The following is a 21607-nucleotide window of genomic DNA, read 5'->3' as shown; positions in this document are numbered from 1 at the left end:
GAAGGTTACATTTATTTTGTCCTATTTGTTGTTGATTCACAATAAAAAGAAAACCAAATGTTCACAGTTGTAGGCATGTTCTTTGAGGAAGTGAAGATGGATCCAGCTCAACACACCGGGTAATTAATTAAAATTCAACAATCTTTATTGGCAAATCCTTTTAAAAACTTGTAGAAAAGACAAAAAATTGACATTTCAGACGACAAAGCATATACTATGGGGTGGTGTATATAAAATATTCTGCCATACGCGTTTTGAGTGAAAAACTCTTGAACGCTGGCTAGTGTTAGCCAGTGTTCAAGAGTTTTTCACCTGAAACGCGTATGGCAAAATATTTTCTACAAACCACCCATAGTATATGCTTTGTCGTCTGAAATGTCCATTTTTTTTTGTCCATCTTCACTTCCTCATTGACCCAGGTGCTGTGCAGCAGCGAGGATGCTGTGCTTCATGCCAGACTGGGATTACATCTCAGGGGTGAGCTGAAATTTTCTCTTTATTTACAGGCATGTTCTTTACATGAATGGATGAAAACCCTAAAAAAAAAGTGTGCCTAAACCACATTTAGCGTCCACATGGCATTTCTGTAGCAAGGAGAGCCCGCCTAATTTTCAGGTGGGTGTCTCCAGAAGCATAACCTGGGCACAACGTACTGGTCACTACAATGGTAGTTTGTAATTTTCACTTAGCAACATCCACTGCTGCTGCTTGTTTCTGGAAAACAACCATGGAGTCAAAATAGTCACTACACCTGTAGATAAATTCCCAAAGGGGTATAATTTCCAGAATGGGATCACTTGAGGGGAAGATTATGCTCTTCTAGCACTTAGAGGCTCTGTATATTTTCTTATTCTAGAAAAATCTGCACTTGAGTAGGCAACTAGCGCTCCGTCCCTCCAGAGTCTCGCCGTGTGGCTAAGCAGTACTGTACAGCCACATATGGGGTATTTCTACATTCAGCAGAAATTGTGGGACACATTTTGGTGCCATTTTTACCCATTTCTCTGAAAATGTAAAATCTGGGGCTAAAACAAAATTTTGGTGGTAATCCGGTGCATCTTGTAGTCTGAAAAATACGGTAATTATTTTTTCTTCACTGCCCAATGATATAAAATTTTGTGACACACCTGTGGTGTCGATGTGATCACTACATCCCTAGATGAATTTATTGAGATTTGTCATTTGTAAAATGGGGTTTCTTAGTGGGGGTTCTGCTGTTCTGGCACTTTAGGGGCTCTACCAATGTGTCATGGCATCCTCAAACCAGTCCAGCAAAATCTGAACTCCAATATGGCGCTTCTTCCCTTCTGAGCTTTGCACTGTGCCTCAAAAGTAGTTTTCGACCACATATGGGGTATTGGTGTACTCAGGAAAAATTGCACAACAAATTTTGAGGTACATTTTCTCCTGCTATCCTTGTGAAAATGCAAAATTTGGGACTAAAATAACATTTTTGTGGGAAAAATTTATATTCTTTCATTTTCAAAAACATTGTAAAATTCTGTGAAGCACCTGTGTGTTCAAGGTGCTCACCACGTCTAGATACATTTCTTGAGGAATCTAGTTTTCAAAATGGGGTCACTTGTTGGAGGTTTCCACTATTTAGACACATCAGGGTCTCTCTAAATGCGACATGACACTCGCAGACCATTCCATAAAATTCTACATTCCAAAACGTCACTCCTTCCTTTCTGAGCCTTGCCATGCACGCAAAAAGTAGTTTTTACCCACATATGGGATATCTACGTACACAGGAGAAATAGCACAACAAATGTTGGGATCCATTTTCTCCTGTTACCCTTGTGAAAATGCAAAATTTGGTGCTAAAAGCATTTTTATGGGAAAAATTTGATTTTTTTTTATTTTCACAGCTCAACGTTATAAATATCTGGGCAGCACGTCGGGAATCAAGGTACTCACCACATCTACTATATAATCGGCTTATCCCGTCTGTCCGTCCGTCCAGGAAATCCCGCGTCGCTGATTGGTCCGGCCGCGGCCAATCAGCGACGCGGGATTTCAGAACAAGATGGTGGCCGTTAGCGGCTCATCTGCCGCACGGAGGTCAGCGGCGATGCAGCCGGGAGATGACCGGCGCTCGCAGCGGAAGTACCCGCACAGGCAGCGCCGCTCCCTAGTCCTCACTAACATGGTTCGCTGATTCGCCGCCGGCCACGACCAATCAGCAATATTGGCGCGAAATTTAAAGCACCGCTGTCCTGATTGGTGGCGGCCGCCGGCCGCCACCAATCAGCAACGAGCGCAGTAAGGCTGCAAATTGGCGCCGGATTTGAAACACGCTTCGCTGATTGGTCGCACCCGCCCGGCCGCAACCATTCAGCGATATTGGCGCGAAATTTAAAACACTGCTTCTCTGATAGGTCGCGCCCGGTCTTCCGCATACGTATTCTAGAATACCCGATGCGTTAGAATCGGGCCACCATCTAGTATCTAGATAAGTTCCCTGAGGCGTCTAGTTTCCAAAATGGTGTCACCTAGGGGGGGTTTCACTGTTTAGACACATCAGGGGTTCTCCAAATGCGACATGCTGTCCGCTAATTATTCCAGCGTATTTTGCATAAAAAAAAAATTAAATGGCGCTCCTCCGGTTCCGAGCCCTGCCGGGTGCCCAAACAGTAGTTTTCCGACACATATGGGTTAACGGCATGCTCCGGAGAAATTGCAGAACAAATTTCGGGGTCCATTTTCTCCTGTTACTCCTGAAAGTAAAAAAAAATTGGGTCTAAAGGAAAATTTTTGTGAAAAAAAAGTTAAATGTTTATTTTTTCCCTCCATGTTACTTTTACTCCTGTGACGCACCTGAAGGGTTAATAAACTTCTTGAATGTGGTTTTGCGCACCTTGAGGGGTGAAGTTTTTACAAAGGTGTCACTTTTGGGTATTTTCTGTCATATAGACCCCTCAAAGTCACTTCAAATGTGATCTAGACCCTAAAAAAAAGATGGTTTTGTAAATTTTGCTGTAAAAATGAGAAATCGCTGGTCAACTTTTAACCCTTCTAACTTCATAACAAAAAAAAATTGTGTTTCAAAAATTGAGCTGATGTAAAGTAGACATGTGGGATATGTTATTTATTAACGATAACGATTTTGTATGACATGACTGATTTATGGGCATAAAAATTAGAAGTTCGAAAATTGCAAAATTTTTAACATTTTTGCCAAATTTCCAATTTTTTCAGAAATAATTGTAAGGTGAAAACAAGCTTCGGGGTGAAGGGGTTAACAAACTTGACTCTAAATCTCTAAATGTTATATTATGCAATATAAACATGAATGCAGTTACCTGAATAAGTAGTCCTTATTATGGCTGCGGCAACCAAAAAACAACCACGTATCTCCAAATATGCATTCCTTCTTCTGTTGACGCTGTATTTCTCTAAGACAGGGGTCAAACATAAATAAAAGGACAAAGCAAAGGTTAAAGTTAGGGCTTAACACACAAATACTTAAAAATCGTTATGACTGTGCACCCTGCTTAATTTAAAACAAGATTGTTTTCTAAAAGTGTCTTATTAACCTCTTAGTAAGTACACCAGAATGGGCATTAAGAACCAGGCAATTTTCCTTGCTGTTGCCCCTCATCTTTTCAGCAGGCATCATGTGAGACAAATTGTAATATTCTTAGTGCTGTTTTGGGGTGTACAGGGGTGGACATACCGCCGATGCAGCTGCACTGGGGCCAGGAAGGAGAGGGGGGCCTGATCAGCTGCTGACATGCCTTGTACTCTCATAGAGCCAGCGGGAGCATCTGCACTAAGAAGAACGGAAGCAGGCCCGTACCCGAGTCATTTGCCGTCAGACAGGGGCCTGCACTCTGCAGACTACATTAGAAGGGCCCCCTTTCTCTCCTCTTAGTTGGTGCTTCCGCTGGCTCTATGATGCAGGAGCACAGGATTCCTGGACATGCACCTGGACATGCTCCCGGCTTCTCACAGGCACGATGGCAGGCCTGGTAAGTATGGCTGCTGTTCACAGCCAATCCTGTCTCTTCACGGTCTCTGACTGCTGCTCTTAACAGCCTCCGAGCAGTCAGTACATCTGACAACTCTGCTTCCTTCTGAGCAGTTCTGACAACTTGACTACCTGACCAATATTCGCATCAATCCCCCCTGCCCCCCTGAAGCTTCCTCCATCCCCTGTACTGAGGGGGCTTGATTGGAAAACGGCTGCACTGGCCCATTCACGAGCAGTAGCTGCAGTGTGAATGTTGCCTGAATGGCCAGTGCAGCCATTCCCCAATAAAACCCCCTCAGTACAGGGGGTGGTAAGTGGCCACAGGGGGGAGGGGAGGTTGATGTGATCGCCGATGTTCACATGAGTCAGACAGCTCAAAACTTCTCAGGAGGAAGGAGGAGAAGTGTTGGATTCACTGACTGCTCAGAGGTTCCTCCCTGCAGCTATCAGAGGTAGTGAGGAGGCCAGAGATAGGACTGGCTGACAGCTGGCAATCTCACCTGTAGTGCTGATGGGGGACAGAAGACCACTAGGATGGTGCTGCTGAAGATGAGAGAATGTACCTGCCAGAGGGACATCATATGTAAGTAATAAAATGTGTAGATTTACTATTAACTATGTGTATTAGCATACTAGTGTGCACCTGTCTGTAAAAGTGTATATATGTACCTGTGCACAGTGTATAGACTGTATGTATCGATGTGTACTGTGGTTATCTGTGTATATTCACACAAAGATAACCACAATAAAATAAATATATACACATATATTAGTACCTGAGTGTACAGTAGCTGTGTGTGTAATAATATATATATATATATACATATGGGGGACAGAAACATGTAGTTCAAGCAAAGGAAATAGGTTTTTGATTACTATGAGAGACAATTACCTTTCACAACTGGTTCAGGACCCAACAAGAAGGGGGGCACTGCTAGACCTAATATTAACCAATAGGCCAGACCGCATATCAAATATACGAGTTGGGGGTCACTTGGGTAATAGTGATCACAAAATAATATGTTTTCATGTAACCTTTAATAAGATGTGTAGTAGAGGGGTTACAAGGACACTAAACTTCAGGAAGGCAAATTTCCAACAGTTAAGAGATGATCTTAGTGCAATAAACTGGGATGATATCCTGAGACATAAAGCTACACAAAGCAAATGGGAGACATTTATTAACATCCTGAATAGGACCTGTGCACAATATGTACCCCTTGGGAATAAACATGCTAGAAATAGGAGGAAACCACTATGGCTAAATAGAGCTGTAAGGGGCGCAATAAGTGACAAAAAGAAAGCATTTAGAGAACTAAAGCAAGTAGGTAGTGATGAGGCATTAAATAAATATAGAAAATTAAATAAATTATGTAAAAAACAAATCAAGGCAGCAAAGATTGAGGCAGAGAAAATCATTGCCAGAGAAAGTAAAAATAACCCCAAAATATTCTTTAACTACATAAATAGTAAAAAACAAAAAAATGATAGTGTTGGCCCCCTTAAAAATAGTCTGGGTGAAATGGTGGATGAGGATGAGGAAAAAGCCAATATGCTAAATGATTTTTTTTCAACCGTATTTACACAAGAAAATCGCATGACAGAAAACATGATTAGTGATAACAAAAATTCTCCATTAAATGTCACTTGCTTAACCCAGCAGGAAGTACGGCGGCGTCTAAAAATCACTAAAGTTGACAAATCCCCGGGCCCAGATGGGATACACCTGCGAATACTGCAGGAATTAAGTAACATCATAGATAGACCATTATTTTTAATCTTTAAAGATTCCATAATAACAGGGTCTGTACCACAGGACTGGCTTATAGCAAATGTGGTGCCAATATTCAAAAAGGGGATAAAAACTGAACTTGGAAATTATAGGCCGGTAAGCTTAACCTCTACTGTGGGTAAAATCCTGGAGGGTTTCCTAAGAGATGCTATACTAGAGTATCTGAAGAAGAATAACCTCATGACCCAATATCAACATGGGTTTACGAGGGACCGTTCCTGTCAAACTAATCTGATCAGTTTTTATGAGGAGGCAAGTTCTGGACTGGACCAAGGAAATGCAGTGGATGTTGTGTATATGGACTTTTCAAAAGCTTTTGATACGGTTCCACACAAAAGGTTGATACATAAAATGAGAACAATGGGGATAGGGGAAAATATATGTATATGGGTTAAGAATTGGCTCAGTGATAGGAAACAAAGGGTGGTTATTAATGGAAAACACTCAGACTGGGTCTCAGTTAACAGTGGGGTACCACAGGGGTCAGTATTGGGCCCCCTTCTTTTTAACATATTTATTAATGACCTTGTAGGGGGCATACAGAGTAATATTTCAATATTTGCAGATGACACTAAACTCTGCAGGGTAATCAATACAGAGGAGGACCATTTTATATTACAGGAGGATCTATGTAAACTAGAAGCTTGGGCAGATAAATGGCAAATGAGCTTTAATGGGGATAAATGTAAGGTAATGCACTTGGGCAGAGGAAATAAAATGTATAATTATATGCTTAATTGTAAAACACTGGGCAAAACTGTGACTGAAAAAGACCTGGGTGTATTGGTGGATGACAAGCTCACGTTTAGTGGCCAGTGTCAGGCTGCTGCTGCAAAGGCAAATAAAATAATGGGATGCATTAAAAGAGGCATAGATGCTCATGAGGAGAACATAATTTTACCTCTATACAAGTCATTAGTGCGACCACACTTAGAATACTGTGTACAGTTCAGGTCTCCGGCGTATAAGAAAGACATAGCTGAACTAGAGCGGGTGCAGAGAAGAGCGACCAAGGTTATTAGAGGACTGGGGGGTCTGCAATACCAAGACAGGTTATTACACTTGGGGTTATTTACTGTGGAAAAAAAGAAGGCTTAGGGGTGATCTTATTACTATGTACAAGTATATGAGGGGACAGTACAAAGACCTTTCTACTGATCTTTTTACTCTGAGGCCTGAGACGGGGACAAGGGGGCATCTTCTACGTCTGGAGGAAAGAAGGTTTAATCATAATCACAGACGGGGATTCTTTACTGTAAGAGCAGTGAGACTATGGAACTCTCTGCCGCATGATGTTGTAATGAGTGATTCACTGTTAAAATTTTAGAAGGCCATGGATGCCTTCCTTGAAAAGTATAATATTACAGGTTATAAATACTAGATTCCTTGATAGGGCGTTGATCCAGGGAACTAGTCTGATTGTCGTATGGAGTCGGGAAGGAATTTTTTTCCCCAATGTGGAGCTTAGTCTTTGCCACATGGTTTTTTTTTGCCTTCCTCTGGATCAACAAGTTAGGCTATGGGTTGAACTAGATGGACTCAGTCTTCCTTCAACCTTAAAAACTATGTTACTATATATATATATATATATATATATATATATATATATATATATATATATATATATATATATATATATATATATATATATATATATATATATATATATATATATATATATATATATATAGGACAATAGGTGAATGATCACATATCCATATAAACAGGTATATATTATATTCCTTGTGCTTGGTAGGTGGGAAATGAACATGAAATATATGTAGATAATAGGGGAATGAACACATATTCCGGATAAACAGGTGTATATTATATTTCATGTTCTTGGTAGGTGGGGAATGAACATGAAGTATATGTAGATAAAAGGGGAATGAACACATATTCCATATAAACTGGTGTATATTATATTTCATGTGCTTGATAGGTGGGGAATGAACATGAAATATATGTAGTGTAAAGTTGCAGCCGGACAGGTCGTGGACGGGAGGTATGTGTCCCCAAGGTGCCAAGCCTTGGTGATGTAGGACTCGGAAAAGCAGGCTCCAGCACACATAGTGTTGAGAGGTGTTTAATGGGCCTGGATTATAGGGCCAGGTTTTACGAGCAGCTGAAAGAGCTGGGGGGGGTTAATCAGCTGCTCACTTACCTCCAGTCCATGTCTTGGAATGCCTGTTTTAAGACAGCTGTGCCAGTCTCAGTCTCTCTGTGTGTTGTGCAAGGTGAGCAAACCTTGCATGTGCTGCTCAGACTCTGCTGGAGACAGAGAAAGGCACTTTATTTAAACGACCGAGGCCGTGGTGTATGGACTCGTTATTTTGAGTTTTGTTAGGTTATATCTTTTTTGTGCCAAAAAGAGGCTGTTATGTTTGTTTTTCCTGACTGGTTTATGGACACTTAATAAACCACCAGTTTGTTTTGAACCCGCAGACTGCATTCCTGTGTGAAGCTGCGTTTACCCCAGAGCTGATCCTTCACAAATTGGTGGAGAATGCGGGCACGAATTCCAAGGGGCAGTGTGGCTGCTATAGGAAACCGTATGTGTACTGGGTGAAGGTTGCCAGCCAGAAAGGTTCGTCCGGCAGCATGGAGGAGCTGATAAGATAACTGGTGCAGGCGAATATGCAGCAGCAGCAAGCTCAGCAGAAGACCAACAAATTGTTGATACAGCTATTCCAGCTTCAACAGCAACAAATGCAGTAGCAGGAACAGATGACACTCCTGGCAGAGGCCGTCCTTGTCAGAGAGGCCGCATCACTTCCAGGCAAAAGCAACGAGACCCATGTGAGGAAAACTGTGAGGGGGGCGTTACAAAAGATGACATCAAGGCGTTCCTGGCCGTGTTTGAGCAGGTGGCGCACCGTGAGAGACTACCACCGGAGCAGTGGGCATAGGTTCGAGCGCCATATCTGACCGAGGAACCACAGAAGGCGTATTTTGATTTGGCCCTGCAGGACGCTAAGGAGTATAATAAACTTAAGACTGAGATCCTGGCGCGGCTGGGCGTAACCCTGGCAGTCAGGGCACAATGAGTCCACCTCTGGCACTTCCACAGGGACAAACTTCTTCGTTCACAAATGTTTGAACTTCTGCACCTAGTCCAGAAGTGGCTGCAGCCAGAGACTTGTTCCCCAGCCCAGATGGTCGAGAGTCGTCATGGATTGGTTTATACACGCTCTGCCGAAGTCGATTCAGTCCTGTGTTGCTCAGGGAGAACCCCAAAATGCGAACGACCTGGTGGGCCTAGTGGATAAGTACCGGGTGGTAGAGGGTTCCCTGAGATGTCAAGCAGGAATTAGGTCACCTTTCAGGGATTCCCAAAGGGGGGATGACTCCCATAAGAAAGGTACTAAATCCTCACTGGGTGGGCGTCCAAAGTCCCTGGAAGCCACTGAATCACAGCTGGGAAATCAGTCCTATTCCATCCTCTGTTTGAGGTGTCATGCCCCTAGCCATATAGCCGCCCGGTGTCCCATGAACTCTGAGCCAATGGGCTGCAACATAGGCCGGCGTTGCTCCTATTTGGCCTACCCTGCCTGCAGAGCAGTTCTTCAACCTGGCGAGGGCCCTCAAGCGTGTTTAGTGTTCGTAAATGGGATACGAGTGACTGGACTGTTGGACTCAGTAAGTCTGGTGACTCTGATAAGGGCCACACTCCCTCATCAGTTGGTTCCTGGGAAGGTGGTGGGTGTCCCGTGTATCCATGGGAACGCCAAGAGCTATTCTGTGGCCCGAGTAGATGTAAGCACAGACTGTGGCACCGCATCTCATGAAGTGGGGGGCGTCCAGGACTTATTGCACCCAATAATAATTGGATGGGACTTTGTATTGTTCTGGGATATGTGGAGGAAAGCGATGACACCTGGTTGCTTGGACGACAGCCAGATCACCCCTAGGGAAACCTCGCCGCAGACCATAGGAGACAAGTTCCCCATGTGTGTACTTGTTGGCGATGAGGATGAGGCAGCATCCCCTGAGGCCAATATCCCTGAACTGGAGGTGTCCGAGGGAAACTTTGGAAGTGCCCAGCTCAGGGATTTACCTCTTAAAGTGGCATTTGAAAATGTTACAGTGTGACACGGGGAGCCTAAAGAGCCGGGGGCTGACGGTCGGTTCCCTCATTTTGCTGTGAATGGGGATTTGCTGTATAGAGTAACAAAGCCAAGGGGTGAGGTAATAGAGCAGTTGCTGGTGTCAGGGCCCTATAGATGCAGGGCGTTAGACATGGCTCACTGCCATGTGTTGGGTGGTCACCTGGGCACAGATAAGACCTAGGAATGGATCCTCCAGAGATTCTACTGGCCAAGGTGCTACAGGGAAATAATAAGATATTGTCGCTCCTGCCCCACATGCCAGTTAACCTCCCCGGTGGCACACTTCCACAGTCCCCTAGTGCCGCTACCTGTCACCGAGGTCCCATTTGAACGCATAGCGATGTATCTAGTGGGGCCCCTGGTCAAGTCCGCCCAAGGGCATCAGTATATCCTGGTGGTATTAGATTATGCTACACGGTATCCAGAGGCCGTACCACTACGAAACTCCTCCACCAGGTGTATAGCCCGGGAGTTGGTCCATATATTTTCCAAAACAGGGTTGTATAAGGAGTTTTTAATGGACCAAGAGACTCCATTTATGTCGAAGGTCATGAGGGAATTGTGCAAGACACTGCAGATTGGACAACTGAGAACCTCCGTGTACCATCCCCAGATGGACAGACTGGTCGAGAGGTTTAACAAAACCTTGAAAGTAATGTTGAGGACAGCAGTGGAGAAGGATGGCCGAGACTGGGACTGTCTGCTTCCCTATTTGTTGTTCTCCATCAGGGAAGTCCCCCAAGCTTCTCCCCATTTGAACTACGCTATAGCAGACACCCTCGAGGACTCCTGGATGTGGCAAAAGAGTCCTAGGAAGCGGAGACCACTCCCTATAGGAGAGTGGTGGAGCACATTGCCCAGATGCAAGAGAGGATTGCCAATATGGTGCACATTGTGAAGGAGCACCTCCTCAAGGCACAAAATGCACAGTCCAGGCTGTATAATAGGCCAGCCAAGTTGAGACAGTTCAACCCAAAAGATCAAGTACTTGTGCTAGTGCCCACAGTGGAGAGCAAGCTTACGGCCAAGTGGCGGGGCCCCGATGAGGTGGCAGAGAAAGTTGGGGAAGTCAACTATAAAATCCACCAACTGGGGAAGAGGAAGCCCTACCAAATTTACCATGTTAATCCCGTGACAGGACAGAGAACCCATGGAAGCTCCTTGTCTGGTGGCTGAGGCTGACGCCGACGTGAAAGAGGTCAAGGTGGCAGAGTCGCTGTCGCGTGCCCAAAAGCAAAAGTGCAAAGAGTTGCTATATCAGAATACAGACCTATTCTCAGTGCTACTCGGCTGTACTGAGGTGGGAGCATGAGGTTCTTACGGAGCCTCATGTCCAGGTAAACTTGAAGCCGTATCGGATTCCCGAAGCCCGCCGAGAGGTGACCTCGAAAGAGGTGAAGCAGATGCTTAGCTTGAGAGTCATTGAAGAGTCCAAGAGTGACTGGTCCAGTCCCATAATCTTAGTGCCAAAACCAGATGGAGAATGGCGGTTTTGCAATGACTATAGGAAGCTGAACGAGGTCTCGAAGTTCGAAGCCTACCCAATGCCTAGGGTAGATGAGCTTATTGAAAGGCTAAGACCCGCTCGGTACATCACCACCTTGGACCTCACCTACCTATATGACATTGTCATATTCAGCCAGGACTGGGAAAATCATTTTGGCAAAGTTCAAGTCATACTTGAAGCTCTAAGGGAGGCGGGCTTTACCATCAACCCGAAGAAGTGTGCTATGGGGAAGGAGGAAGCAAAGTATCTGGGCTACGTGGTTGGTAAAGGGGAAAAAGCTACTCATAAATCCCGGCCCTATAATCCGGGCCCATTAAACACCTCTCAGCACTATGTGTGCTGGAGCCTGCTTTTCCAAGTCCTACATCACCAAGGCTTGGCACCTTGGGGACACACACCTCCAGTCCACGACCTGTCCGACTGCAACCTTACATACCCCCCCCTACCCAAAGCCAGGGGGCTTTGCACCTTCTGCCAACATACAATAGACCTATGATAGGGCATCAGCATTCCCATGTTGTTTCCCAGGCCTATGCTCCACCTGGAAAGTAAAATCTTGTAGGGCTACAAACCACCTAGTTACTTGGGCATTGATCCCCTTTTTTTCTCGCATCCACCTCAGTGGGGCATGATCCGACACTAACCTGAACCTTCTACCTAACAGGTAATACCTCAGAGTGTCCAACGCCCACTTGATGGCTAAACATTCTTTTTGCACTATGGAGTAGTTAGTCTCCTGAGACAAGACTGCTGCCAGCCCAACATCCGATGCGTCCGTCTGGACCACAAACTCTTTGGAGAAATTGGGTGCTACCAAGACTGGCTGTTTACAGAGGGCCAGTTTTAATTCCTGTAAGGCCGCTTCAGCTTCCGGGGACCACTTAGCCATAGCAGACTTCATCCCTTTCAAAAGATCCATCAGCAGGGCTGCAATCAGGGCAAAGTTAGGGACAAATCTTCGATAATAGCCCACGATGCCTAGAAATGCCCTGACCAGCTTCTACGAGAGGGGCTGTGGCCAGTTCAGGATTGCCCCAACCTTATTTATTTCTGGTTTTATTTCTCCTCTACCAACCACATAACCCAGATACTTGGCTTCCTCCATCCCCATAGCACATTTCTTCGGGTTGATGGTAAAGCCAGCCTTCCTTAGAGCGTCAAGTATGGCTTGAACTTTGCCAAGATGACTTTCCCAGTCCTGGCTGAACATGGCGATGTCACCTAGGTAGGCCGCTGCATACCTTTTGTCGGGTGCTAAGATCCGGTCCATGGCTCTCTGGAAGGTGGCCTGCGCTCCCTTCGATAAGCTCATCCACCCTAGGTATTGAGTAGGCGTCTTACTTTCAGACCTCATTCAGTTTTCTATAGTCGTTGCAAAACCGCCATTCTCCATCTGGTTTTGGTACTAAGACTATGGGACTGGACCAGCCACTCTTGGACTCTCCAATGACTCCCAGGTTACGGATCCGGTTCACTTCTTTCGAGATCACCTCTCTGCGAGCCTCTGGGATCCGATACGGTTTTAGGTTGACGCGAACATGAGTCTCTGTGTGCGTACCTCATGCTCTCTGACCTGAGTGAGTTCTGGCAACTCCGAAAACAGGTCTTTATTTCGCTGTAGCAACTCTTTGCACTGTTGCTTTTGGGCATGTGACAGCGACTCTGCCACCTTGACCTCTTTCACATCGGAGTCAGCCACTAAACACGGAGCTTTCATGGGCTCCCTATCTCGCCATGGCTTAATCAAGTTGACGTGGTACATCTGTTAAGGCTTCCTTCTCCCTGTCTGGTGAACTTTATAGTTCTCGCCAACCTTTTCAACTATTTCATAAGGGCCCTGCCACTTCACCAGGAATTTGCTCTCCACTGTAGGTACCAGCACCAGTACCCGATCCCCAGAGTTGAAGTGTCTCACTCTTGCCGATCTATTGTACACCGTAGATTGTGCCTCTTATAATTTCAGGAGGTGCTCTTTCATGATGGGCATCACCCTGGCAATTCTCTCTTACATCTGGGCCACGTTTGCGATTACATTCCTGTAGGGTGTAGACTCTGCCTCCCAGGTCTTCTTTGCCACATCCAGGAGTCCTCGGGGGTTTCGGCCATACAACAGTTCAAAAAGGGAGAATCCAGTAGAGGACTGTGGTACCTCTCTGATGGAGAAAAGAAGGTACGGCAGTAGGCAGTCTCAGTCTTGGCCGTCGTTCTCTATGACCTTCTTTAACATGGCCTTCAAGGTTTTGTTGAACCTTTCCACCAAGCGGTCCATCTGAGGATGGTAGATTGAGGCCAGTAGTTGTGTGATTTGCAGAGTTTTGCACAACTCTCTCATCACCTTTGACATAAATTGGGTCCCTTGATCTGTTAGGATGTCCTTAGGTAACCCTATTCTAGAAAAAATATGGACCAACTCCCGGGCTATACAGTTGGAGGAAGAGTCTCGTAGCGGCACAGCCTCCAGATACCGTGCGGCATAGTGGAGTACCATCAGGGTATACTTATGTCCTCTGGCGGACCTTACCAGGGGCCCCACAGGATGCATGGTTATGCCATCAAACGGCACCTCAATGATAGGTAACGGCACTAAGAGGCTCCGGAGGTGTGCCACCGAGGAGGTCAGCTGGCAGGTGGGACAAGACCTACAATAATTCACAATTTCTCGCTGACAACCGGGCCAATAAAAACTCTGGATAATTTGTTCCTGTGTTTTTTCTACCCCCAGATGACCACCTAATACATGTGCAAGGGCCATACCTTACGCCTGTATGTCCTTGGCACCAGCAACTGCTCGACGAGCTCCCCTCTAACCTTGGTGACTCGGTATAGCAAGTCCCCATTGGCAAAGTAAGGGTATCTGGTGTCACCCCCCGGCTCTTGAGTAACACCGTTAAGTACAGACACATTATCAAATGGCCCTTTAAGAGTTAAATCCCTGAGTTGGGCAGTTCCAAAGTTTTCCTCGGACACCTCCAGCTCAGGGATGTTGGCCTCAGGGGATGCTGCCCCATCCTCATCACCCACAAACACACACATGGGAAATTCGTCTGTTAGGCCTGCAGTGAGGTTTCTTCAGGGGTGTTCTGGCTGTCGTCCGAGCAACTAGGTGTCATCGCTTTCCCCCACATGTCCCAGAAAAATGCACAGTCCTGTCCAATTATTATCGGGTGCAACAAATCTCTAACTACCCCCACTTCCTGTGCTGTGGTGGCACAGTCCGTGTTTACATCTACCCGGACCACAGGATAGTTTTTAGCGTCCTCATGGATACACCGGATCCCACCACCTTCCCAGGAACCAGTCGACGAGGGAGTGTGGCCCTTATCAGGGTCACCAAACTTCCTGAGTCCAACAGTCCAGACACTTGCACCCCGTTTACATACACTGAGAATGCCTGAGTGCCCTCGCCATGTTGAGGAACCCTGCTGCAGGCTGGGTAGGTAAAATAGGAGCAACACTGGCCTATGTTGCAGTCCGTTGGTTCAGAGTTTATGGGACACCGGGGCGGCTACATGGCCAGGGGCATGACACCTCCAACAGAGGATGGAACGGGACTCATTGCCCAGCTGCGATTCAGCGGCCTCCTGGGACTTTGGACGCCCACCCAGTGAGGATTTAGACCCCTTCTTTTGGGAGCCGTCACCCCTTTGGGAACACCAGACAGGTGACCTAACCTCTGCTTGACCATTCAGGGAACCCTCTACCGCCCAGTACCTCTCCACTAGGCCCACCAGGTCATCTGCATTTTGGGGATCTCCCTGTGCAACCCAGGACTGAATCCGCTTCGGCAAAGAATGGATAAACCGATCCATGACCACTCTCTCGACCATATGGGCTGGGTAACAAGTCTTTGGCTGCAGCCACTTCAGGACTAGGTGCAGAAGGTCAAACATTTGTGACTGGGGAAGTTTGTCCCTGTGGAAGTCCCAGAGGTGGACTCGTTGTTGCCTGACTGCCAGGGTTATGCTCAGCCACGCGAGGATATCCGCCTTAAGTTTATTAAACTCTTTAGAGTCTTGCAGGGCCAAATCAATGTATGCCTTCTGATTTTCCGATATGGCGCTAGAACCTCCGTCCACTGCTCCGGTGGTAGTCTTTCATGGTCCGCCACCCTATCAAACACGGCCAGAAACGTCTTGACGTCACCCCCCCGGAGTCATCTTTTGCAACGCCCCTCTCATGGTTTTCCTCACCTGGGTATCGTCGCTTGGCCTGGAGATGGTGCAGCTACTCATACGGCCTCCGCCAGGAGCGTCATCTGTTCCTGCTGCTGTCGCTGCATCTGTTGAAGATGGAATTGTTGTATTAACAGTTTATTCGTCTCCTGCTGAACTTGCTGCTGATGAATATTCGCCAGCATAATAACTCAAAATAACCAGTCCATACAGTACAGCCTCAGCCATTTAAATAAAGTGCCTTTCTCTGCCTCCAGCAGAGTCTGATCAGCACATGCAGGGCTAGCTCACCTTGCACAACACACAGTGACCGAGACCTTCAAAGACCTGGACTGGAGTTAAGTGAGCAGCCGATCCCAACCAGCTGTTTCAGCTGCTCGTAAAACCCGGCCCTATAATCCAGGCCCATTAAACACCTCTCAGCATTATGTGTGCTGGAGCCTGCTTTTCCAAGTCCTACATCGCCAAGGCTCGGCACTTTGGGGACACATACCTCCTGTCCACGACCTGTCCGGTTGCAACCTTACAATATATATGCAACTGTGGCCTTGTCCATCCATGGTCAGTCAATTGAGTAATTGTCCTGATAATTGGAGGCACCGGAGGCACTGGTTCCTGACAAAGTGGTGGCAGCGGTGGGATACCTGCGAGATTCCCCTGCTGTTCCTTGACACTGCTGTTTGGGCAAACACCAGGGATCGGATAGAAATAAGTGCTATTTGGCTTTTAGAATGCAGATTTTGTTAGAATAGATTGTGGGTGCCATTATGAGCCTCTAATGTGCTAAAACAGCAGAAACCCACATGCGACACCATTTGGGAAACTTCACAGCTTAAGGAATTTACCTAGGGGTATAGTGAGTATTTTGAACCTGCAGGTGCCTCACAGAATTTTATAACGTTGACGTTGGGATGTGGAATTATAATATTTTAGTGGTAAAAATGTAATTTTCCTTAGCTGCAAATTTTTAATTTACACAAAGGTAATAGGTGAAACTGGACTCCACAATTTGTTCATCAGTTTCTGCTGAATGCGGTCATACCCAATATGTCATTGAAAACTCCTGTTTGGCTGAGAAGGTATGTGTTATTTGGCTTTAGGACCCCAGATTTTGATGAAATAGTATGCAGGCAATATTTGCAGAGACCCTGAAGTGCCAGAACAGCAATCCCCCATTTTATAAGTTACACTTTTCAATGAAGTCATCATTGGATATAATGACTTAGCAGTACAGGTGTTTTCACTCTGAAACATCCACTTCATGCTTTTTTTCTGGAGAATTGCAAATATGCCAGCTTAGTGCCCAAAGATTGTGACCAGCCTTTACTTTTGGAGAAACACACCCCATAAATGAAGTGGCATCAGTCTTTTTAGGCATGCACACAACTGTGGTCAACCACACTTTTATGCGCAAAAAAGATGCCTAAAATGATTGAACTCAGTCTGGCCTTTATTCCAGATGTAATCAAAGTGACTTAATCGGGCTCATTACAGTGAGTGGGTCTGTTGGGGTTTTCTCTGAATCGCAGTTTTGGGGGAGATTTACCCCTGACATAAGCGCTCAGAGTGGTCTACAGTATAAATGTGAACCGAGCCTTAGGCCACGGCCCCACTATCAGTATTCGGTCAGTTTTTTTCTCAGGACTAGGAGTCAAAACCAGATGAGGAACAATCAGAGAAAAGGTATAATAGAAACAAGTCACCAATTCTGCATTTATCACCCACTCCTGGCTTTGTCTCCCACTCCTGAGAAAAAATACTGACCGAATAATGACCAAATACTGATAGTGGGGCCTTGGCGTTACTCCAAGTTTTGGAAGGCAGAATAATCAAATAAACAGCATTTCAATAATTGTTTATACTTTTATTTTTAGGCGATATACCGTGTGGCATAACTAATAAGACTTTATTATTCAGGTCAGTACACTTACAGTGATTCCAGATTTATGTAGGTTTTAAAATAAAATTCTTTTACAAAAAAAAAATTAAGTTGCCAAATTCTTAGAACTATAAGATTTTTTTTATCTTTCAGCAAACAGAGCTAATTGAGGGCTTATTTTTTGCGGGACGAGTTGAAGTTTTCATTGGCGCCATTGTAGTGTACATAACATGTTTTGATAGATTTTTAGTCAGACGCAAAATAAACAAAAAACAGCTATTCAGTTACTGCTTTTAAATTTTATTTTTTACGCTGTTTATCGTGCGGTAAAAATGATAAGACCCATTTATTCTTTGGGTCCGTGCGATTATAGCAATACCAAATTTATATTTTTTCATATTTTGCAACATTTGCACACTAAAAACAATATTTTATTAAAATTAATTCGTTTTTGCATTGCTGTTCTGAGACCTGCAACTTTTTTTTTTTTTTTATCGATAGAGCTATATGAGGGCTTATTTTTTGCAGGACGGTTTGGTGCTCTCATTGGTTTTTTTTTCACTTAGGCCTTTTGATCACTTTGTAATAATTATTTTGTGTGTCACTATGATGAAATAGCTATATTTTGGCATGTTTTTTATTTTAATTTTTTTACGGTATTAGTGATTGTAGTTGGGGTCATTCCGGACATGGCATTGCCAACTATTTTTTGTTTTTACAAAAATGCTGTTTTTTTTAGTTACATAACAGCTTTTAATGATTTTTTTGTGCTTAGTAAGGTCTGCTTTCCATTTTTTTTATACATTTTAATTAATTACTTTATTACTTTTTTATTTTGTGTCACACAGGAGACACAAATATTTTTCACGTTGATCTCTGACGTAATGCAGTTCTTGCAACCTGTCAGTATTTCACTGACACAGCCTGTTCATTCCTGCTGATGGCAGGGTCTAACAGGCCACTGTACCCTGAGGTCATCATATGACTTCGGGTAGCAATAGCAACTTTCAGCATAAATAATTGCTGGCAGGTTAGCTTCAACCATCTGGTTGCCACTGTTGTATTTGGCAGTGGCATCTAAGGGCTAATTGCCTCGACTGGCTCTAAAACCGATTGACGCAGGGTGTAAGCTGTTCTACACAGCCGACACCTGCAGCATTTTCACGTGTTGGGGGCGCTACAGACTTAATCCTCAGCACTGTGAAAGAGTGATGCTGAGAATTAATGACCCTTAATGATCACTATGAAAACGGCGTATTGGCAGTTGTTAAGGTATTTGAGTTTACTGCCCACCAATAGAACCTCTCTTTTTTTTTGGCATTGCAGTCTTTTTCAGAGGCAGTTTTACCCAGTGTTTTATTATTTAGAACATAATTGAATATTTTTTCACCTACAATTATGACTTCGTATTTATCTATGGAAATCTATCCACATCTAAATCTATCTAGACTTCAAATACCATTTCTATGCCCAAGCCTCCGAGTTCCCTAAATGCTTCTGGAATATTAAATTATCATTCTCTGTACTGATTACATTGTAGAGATTACCTTCACCTGGAAATATTGAAATTCTACTCTATACGCTAAATGCCCTCAATAAGGATAGAACCATTTATGTTATACTAGATAATTTTAACATTTCTTTTTAGAAAATTATGGTATGTTCACACTACTTTTGTTTCTGGTATATTTTTGAGCAGGTCTACTCCCAGAAAGTGCTCAAAAAAAAAAAGTTAAAAAGAATCTTCCTATTCAATTCTATGGAAAGAATGATTAGCTGCTCATGCCTTCAATCCTTTGAGCGTCTCTTAAATGTTTCAGTCATTCAAAAACGCCAAATGTTTAAAAGAAGTAACATGTCCATGCTTCAACTAAAGAACATGTAACAAAAAAATAGTTATATTTCCTTCAGGCCAAGCGGAAGCACAGCAAAACTATTCAATACAGATGCCAATCAGAGCTTTATAGATATTTCATCTTTGGGCTACATATGAGGACCCACTACTGTCAGTTTTCTACTTTTTGTCTGATTTATTGACATCATCCTCATTTTTATGATTTTATGCAAATAAATTGTTCAATAAGATTGCTGTATATGTTTTTTTTTACTCTTTCGGTCATTTAGACACATGGGCCCCTGTATGGCTACTTAGGGCCCTGTCTGTGTACTGTAATTTCTGGAATCTATTTGGTATGTGGTGTGACAGAGTCACTGGTGTTATATGCGAGGGGAGGTATGTGTCAATCCGGCTGCTAGCCTGTGTGAACTGAACCTACAAACTTTCCTCCCGCATGTTATACAGTACAAACAAACAGTTTGGAGACACCTTCTCATTTAAAGATTTTTCTGTATTTTCATGACTATGAAAATTGTACATTCACACTGAAGGCATCAAAACTATGAATTAACACATCTGGAATTATATACTTTACAAAAAAGTGTGAAACAACTGAAATATGTCTTATATTCTAGGTTCTTCAAAGTAGCCACCTTTTGCTTTGATGACTGCTTTGCACACTCTTGGCATTCTCTTGATGAGCTTCAAGAGGTAGTCACCGGAAATGGTTTTCACTTCACAGGTGTGCCCTGTCAGGTTTACTAAGTGGGATTTCTTGCCTTATAAATGGGGTTGGGACCATCAGTTGTGTTGTGCAGAAGTCAGGGGGATACACAGCTGATAGTCCTACTGAATAGACTGTTAGCTGCTAGTGGCCATCATTACTTTAAGAAATGAAGGTCAGTCAGCGCGAAAAATTGGGAAAACTTTGAAAGTGTCCCCAAGTGCAGTTGCAAAAACCATCAAGCGCTACAAAGAAACTGGCTCACATGAGGACCGCCCCAGGAAAGGAAGGCCAAGAGTCACCTCTGCTTCTGAGGATAAGTTTATCCGAGTCACTAGCCTCAGAAATCGCAGGTAATCAGCAGCTCAGATTAGAGACCAGGTCAATGCCACACAGAGTTCTAGCAGCAGACACATCTCTACAACAACTTTTAAGAGGAGACTTTGTGCAACGGGTCTTCAAGGTAAAATAGCTGCTAGGAAACCACTGCTAAGGACAGGCAACAAGCAGAAGAGACTTGTTTGGGCTAAAGAACACAAGGAATGGACATTAGACCAGTGGAAATCTGTGCTTTGTTCTGATGAGTCCAAATTTGAGATCTTTGGTTCCAACCATAGTGTCTTTGTGCGACGCAGAAAAGGTGAACGGATGGACTCTACATGCCTGGTTCCCACCGTGAAGCATGGAGGAGGAGGTGTGATGGTGTGGGGGTGCTTTGCTGGTGACACTGTTGGGGATTTATTCAAAATTGAAGGCATACTGAACCAGCATGGCTACCACAGCATCTTGCAGCGGCATGCTATTCCATCCGGTTTGCGTTTAGTTGGACCATCATTTATTTTTCAACCGGACAATGACCCCAAACACACCTCCACGCTGTGTAAGGGCTATTTGACTAAGAAGGAGAGTGATGGGGTGCTACGCCAGAGGACCTGGCCTCCACAGTCACCAGACCTGAACCCAATCCAGATGGTTTGGGGTGAGCTGGACCACAGAGTGAAGGCAAAAGGGCCAACAAGTGCTAAGCATCTCTGGGAACTCCTTCAAGATTGTTGGAAGACCATTTCCGGTGACTACCTCTTGAAGCTCATCAAGAGAATGCCAAGAGTGTGCAAAGCAGTCATCAAAGCAAAAGGTGGCTACTTTGAAGAACCTAGAATATAAGACATATTTTCAGTTGTTTCACACTTTTTTGTTAAGTATATAATTCCACATGTGTTAATTCATAGTTTTGATGCCTTCAGTGTGAATGTACAATTTTCATAGTCATGAAAATACAGAAAAATCTTAAAATGAGAAGGTGTGTCCAAAGTTTTGGTCTGTACTGTATGTTGGGGGTTAATTCATCTAATGGGTGTGGTTTTGTGTGAATGGCATAGAGGGTGGAAAGTCATTCACCCTACCTCTGATCAGGGTGTGGCTGAGCATGCTTAAATGCTTAGTCACTATTGTTTGTCTCTGTAGTGTGTGGTTTGGAGAGTGAAGTCTCCAGGCTGTGTTTGGTGAAGCCAGAGAGCAACACCGAAGGACTGGTGTTTGGGTGGGACTTCACTGTGATACTCGGAGCGGGCAAAGCCTTGCTCGCTAATGGACTCTGCTATACTTCATCTT

At 44.4% G+C, this 21607-nt stretch overlaps 1 protein-coding gene across 4 annotated transcripts in view; it reads right to left on the bottom strand.

The window, feature by feature from the left end:
* Positions 1-21607, bottom strand: part of MTRR (5-methyltetrahydrofolate-homocysteine methyltransferase reductase) — a 432636-nt gene that overhangs the window by 111308 nt on the left and 299721 nt on the right. For all 4 annotated transcript variants that reach the window (XM_073678384.1, XM_073678385.1, XM_073678386.1 and 1 more), the window contains one exon: positions 3306-3398. In XM_073678384.1, the coding sequence (XP_073534485.1) occupies positions 3306-3398 (93 nt within the window). The remainder of the gene's footprint in view (positions 1-3305; positions 3399-21607) is intronic.

Source organism: Phyllobates terribilis, unplaced genomic scaffold (genome assembly GCF_046119375.1).
Source record: "Phyllobates terribilis strain yellow unplaced genomic scaffold, ASM4611937v1 Scaffold_4__5_contigs__length_816908805, whole genome shotgun sequence".
In the NCBI taxonomy this organism is placed as follows: domain Eukaryota; kingdom Metazoa; phylum Chordata; class Amphibia; order Anura; family Dendrobatidae; genus Phyllobates; species Phyllobates terribilis.
Note: the sequence above shows the minus strand (reverse complement) of the source record. Positions and strands in the feature narration are given on the sequence as shown.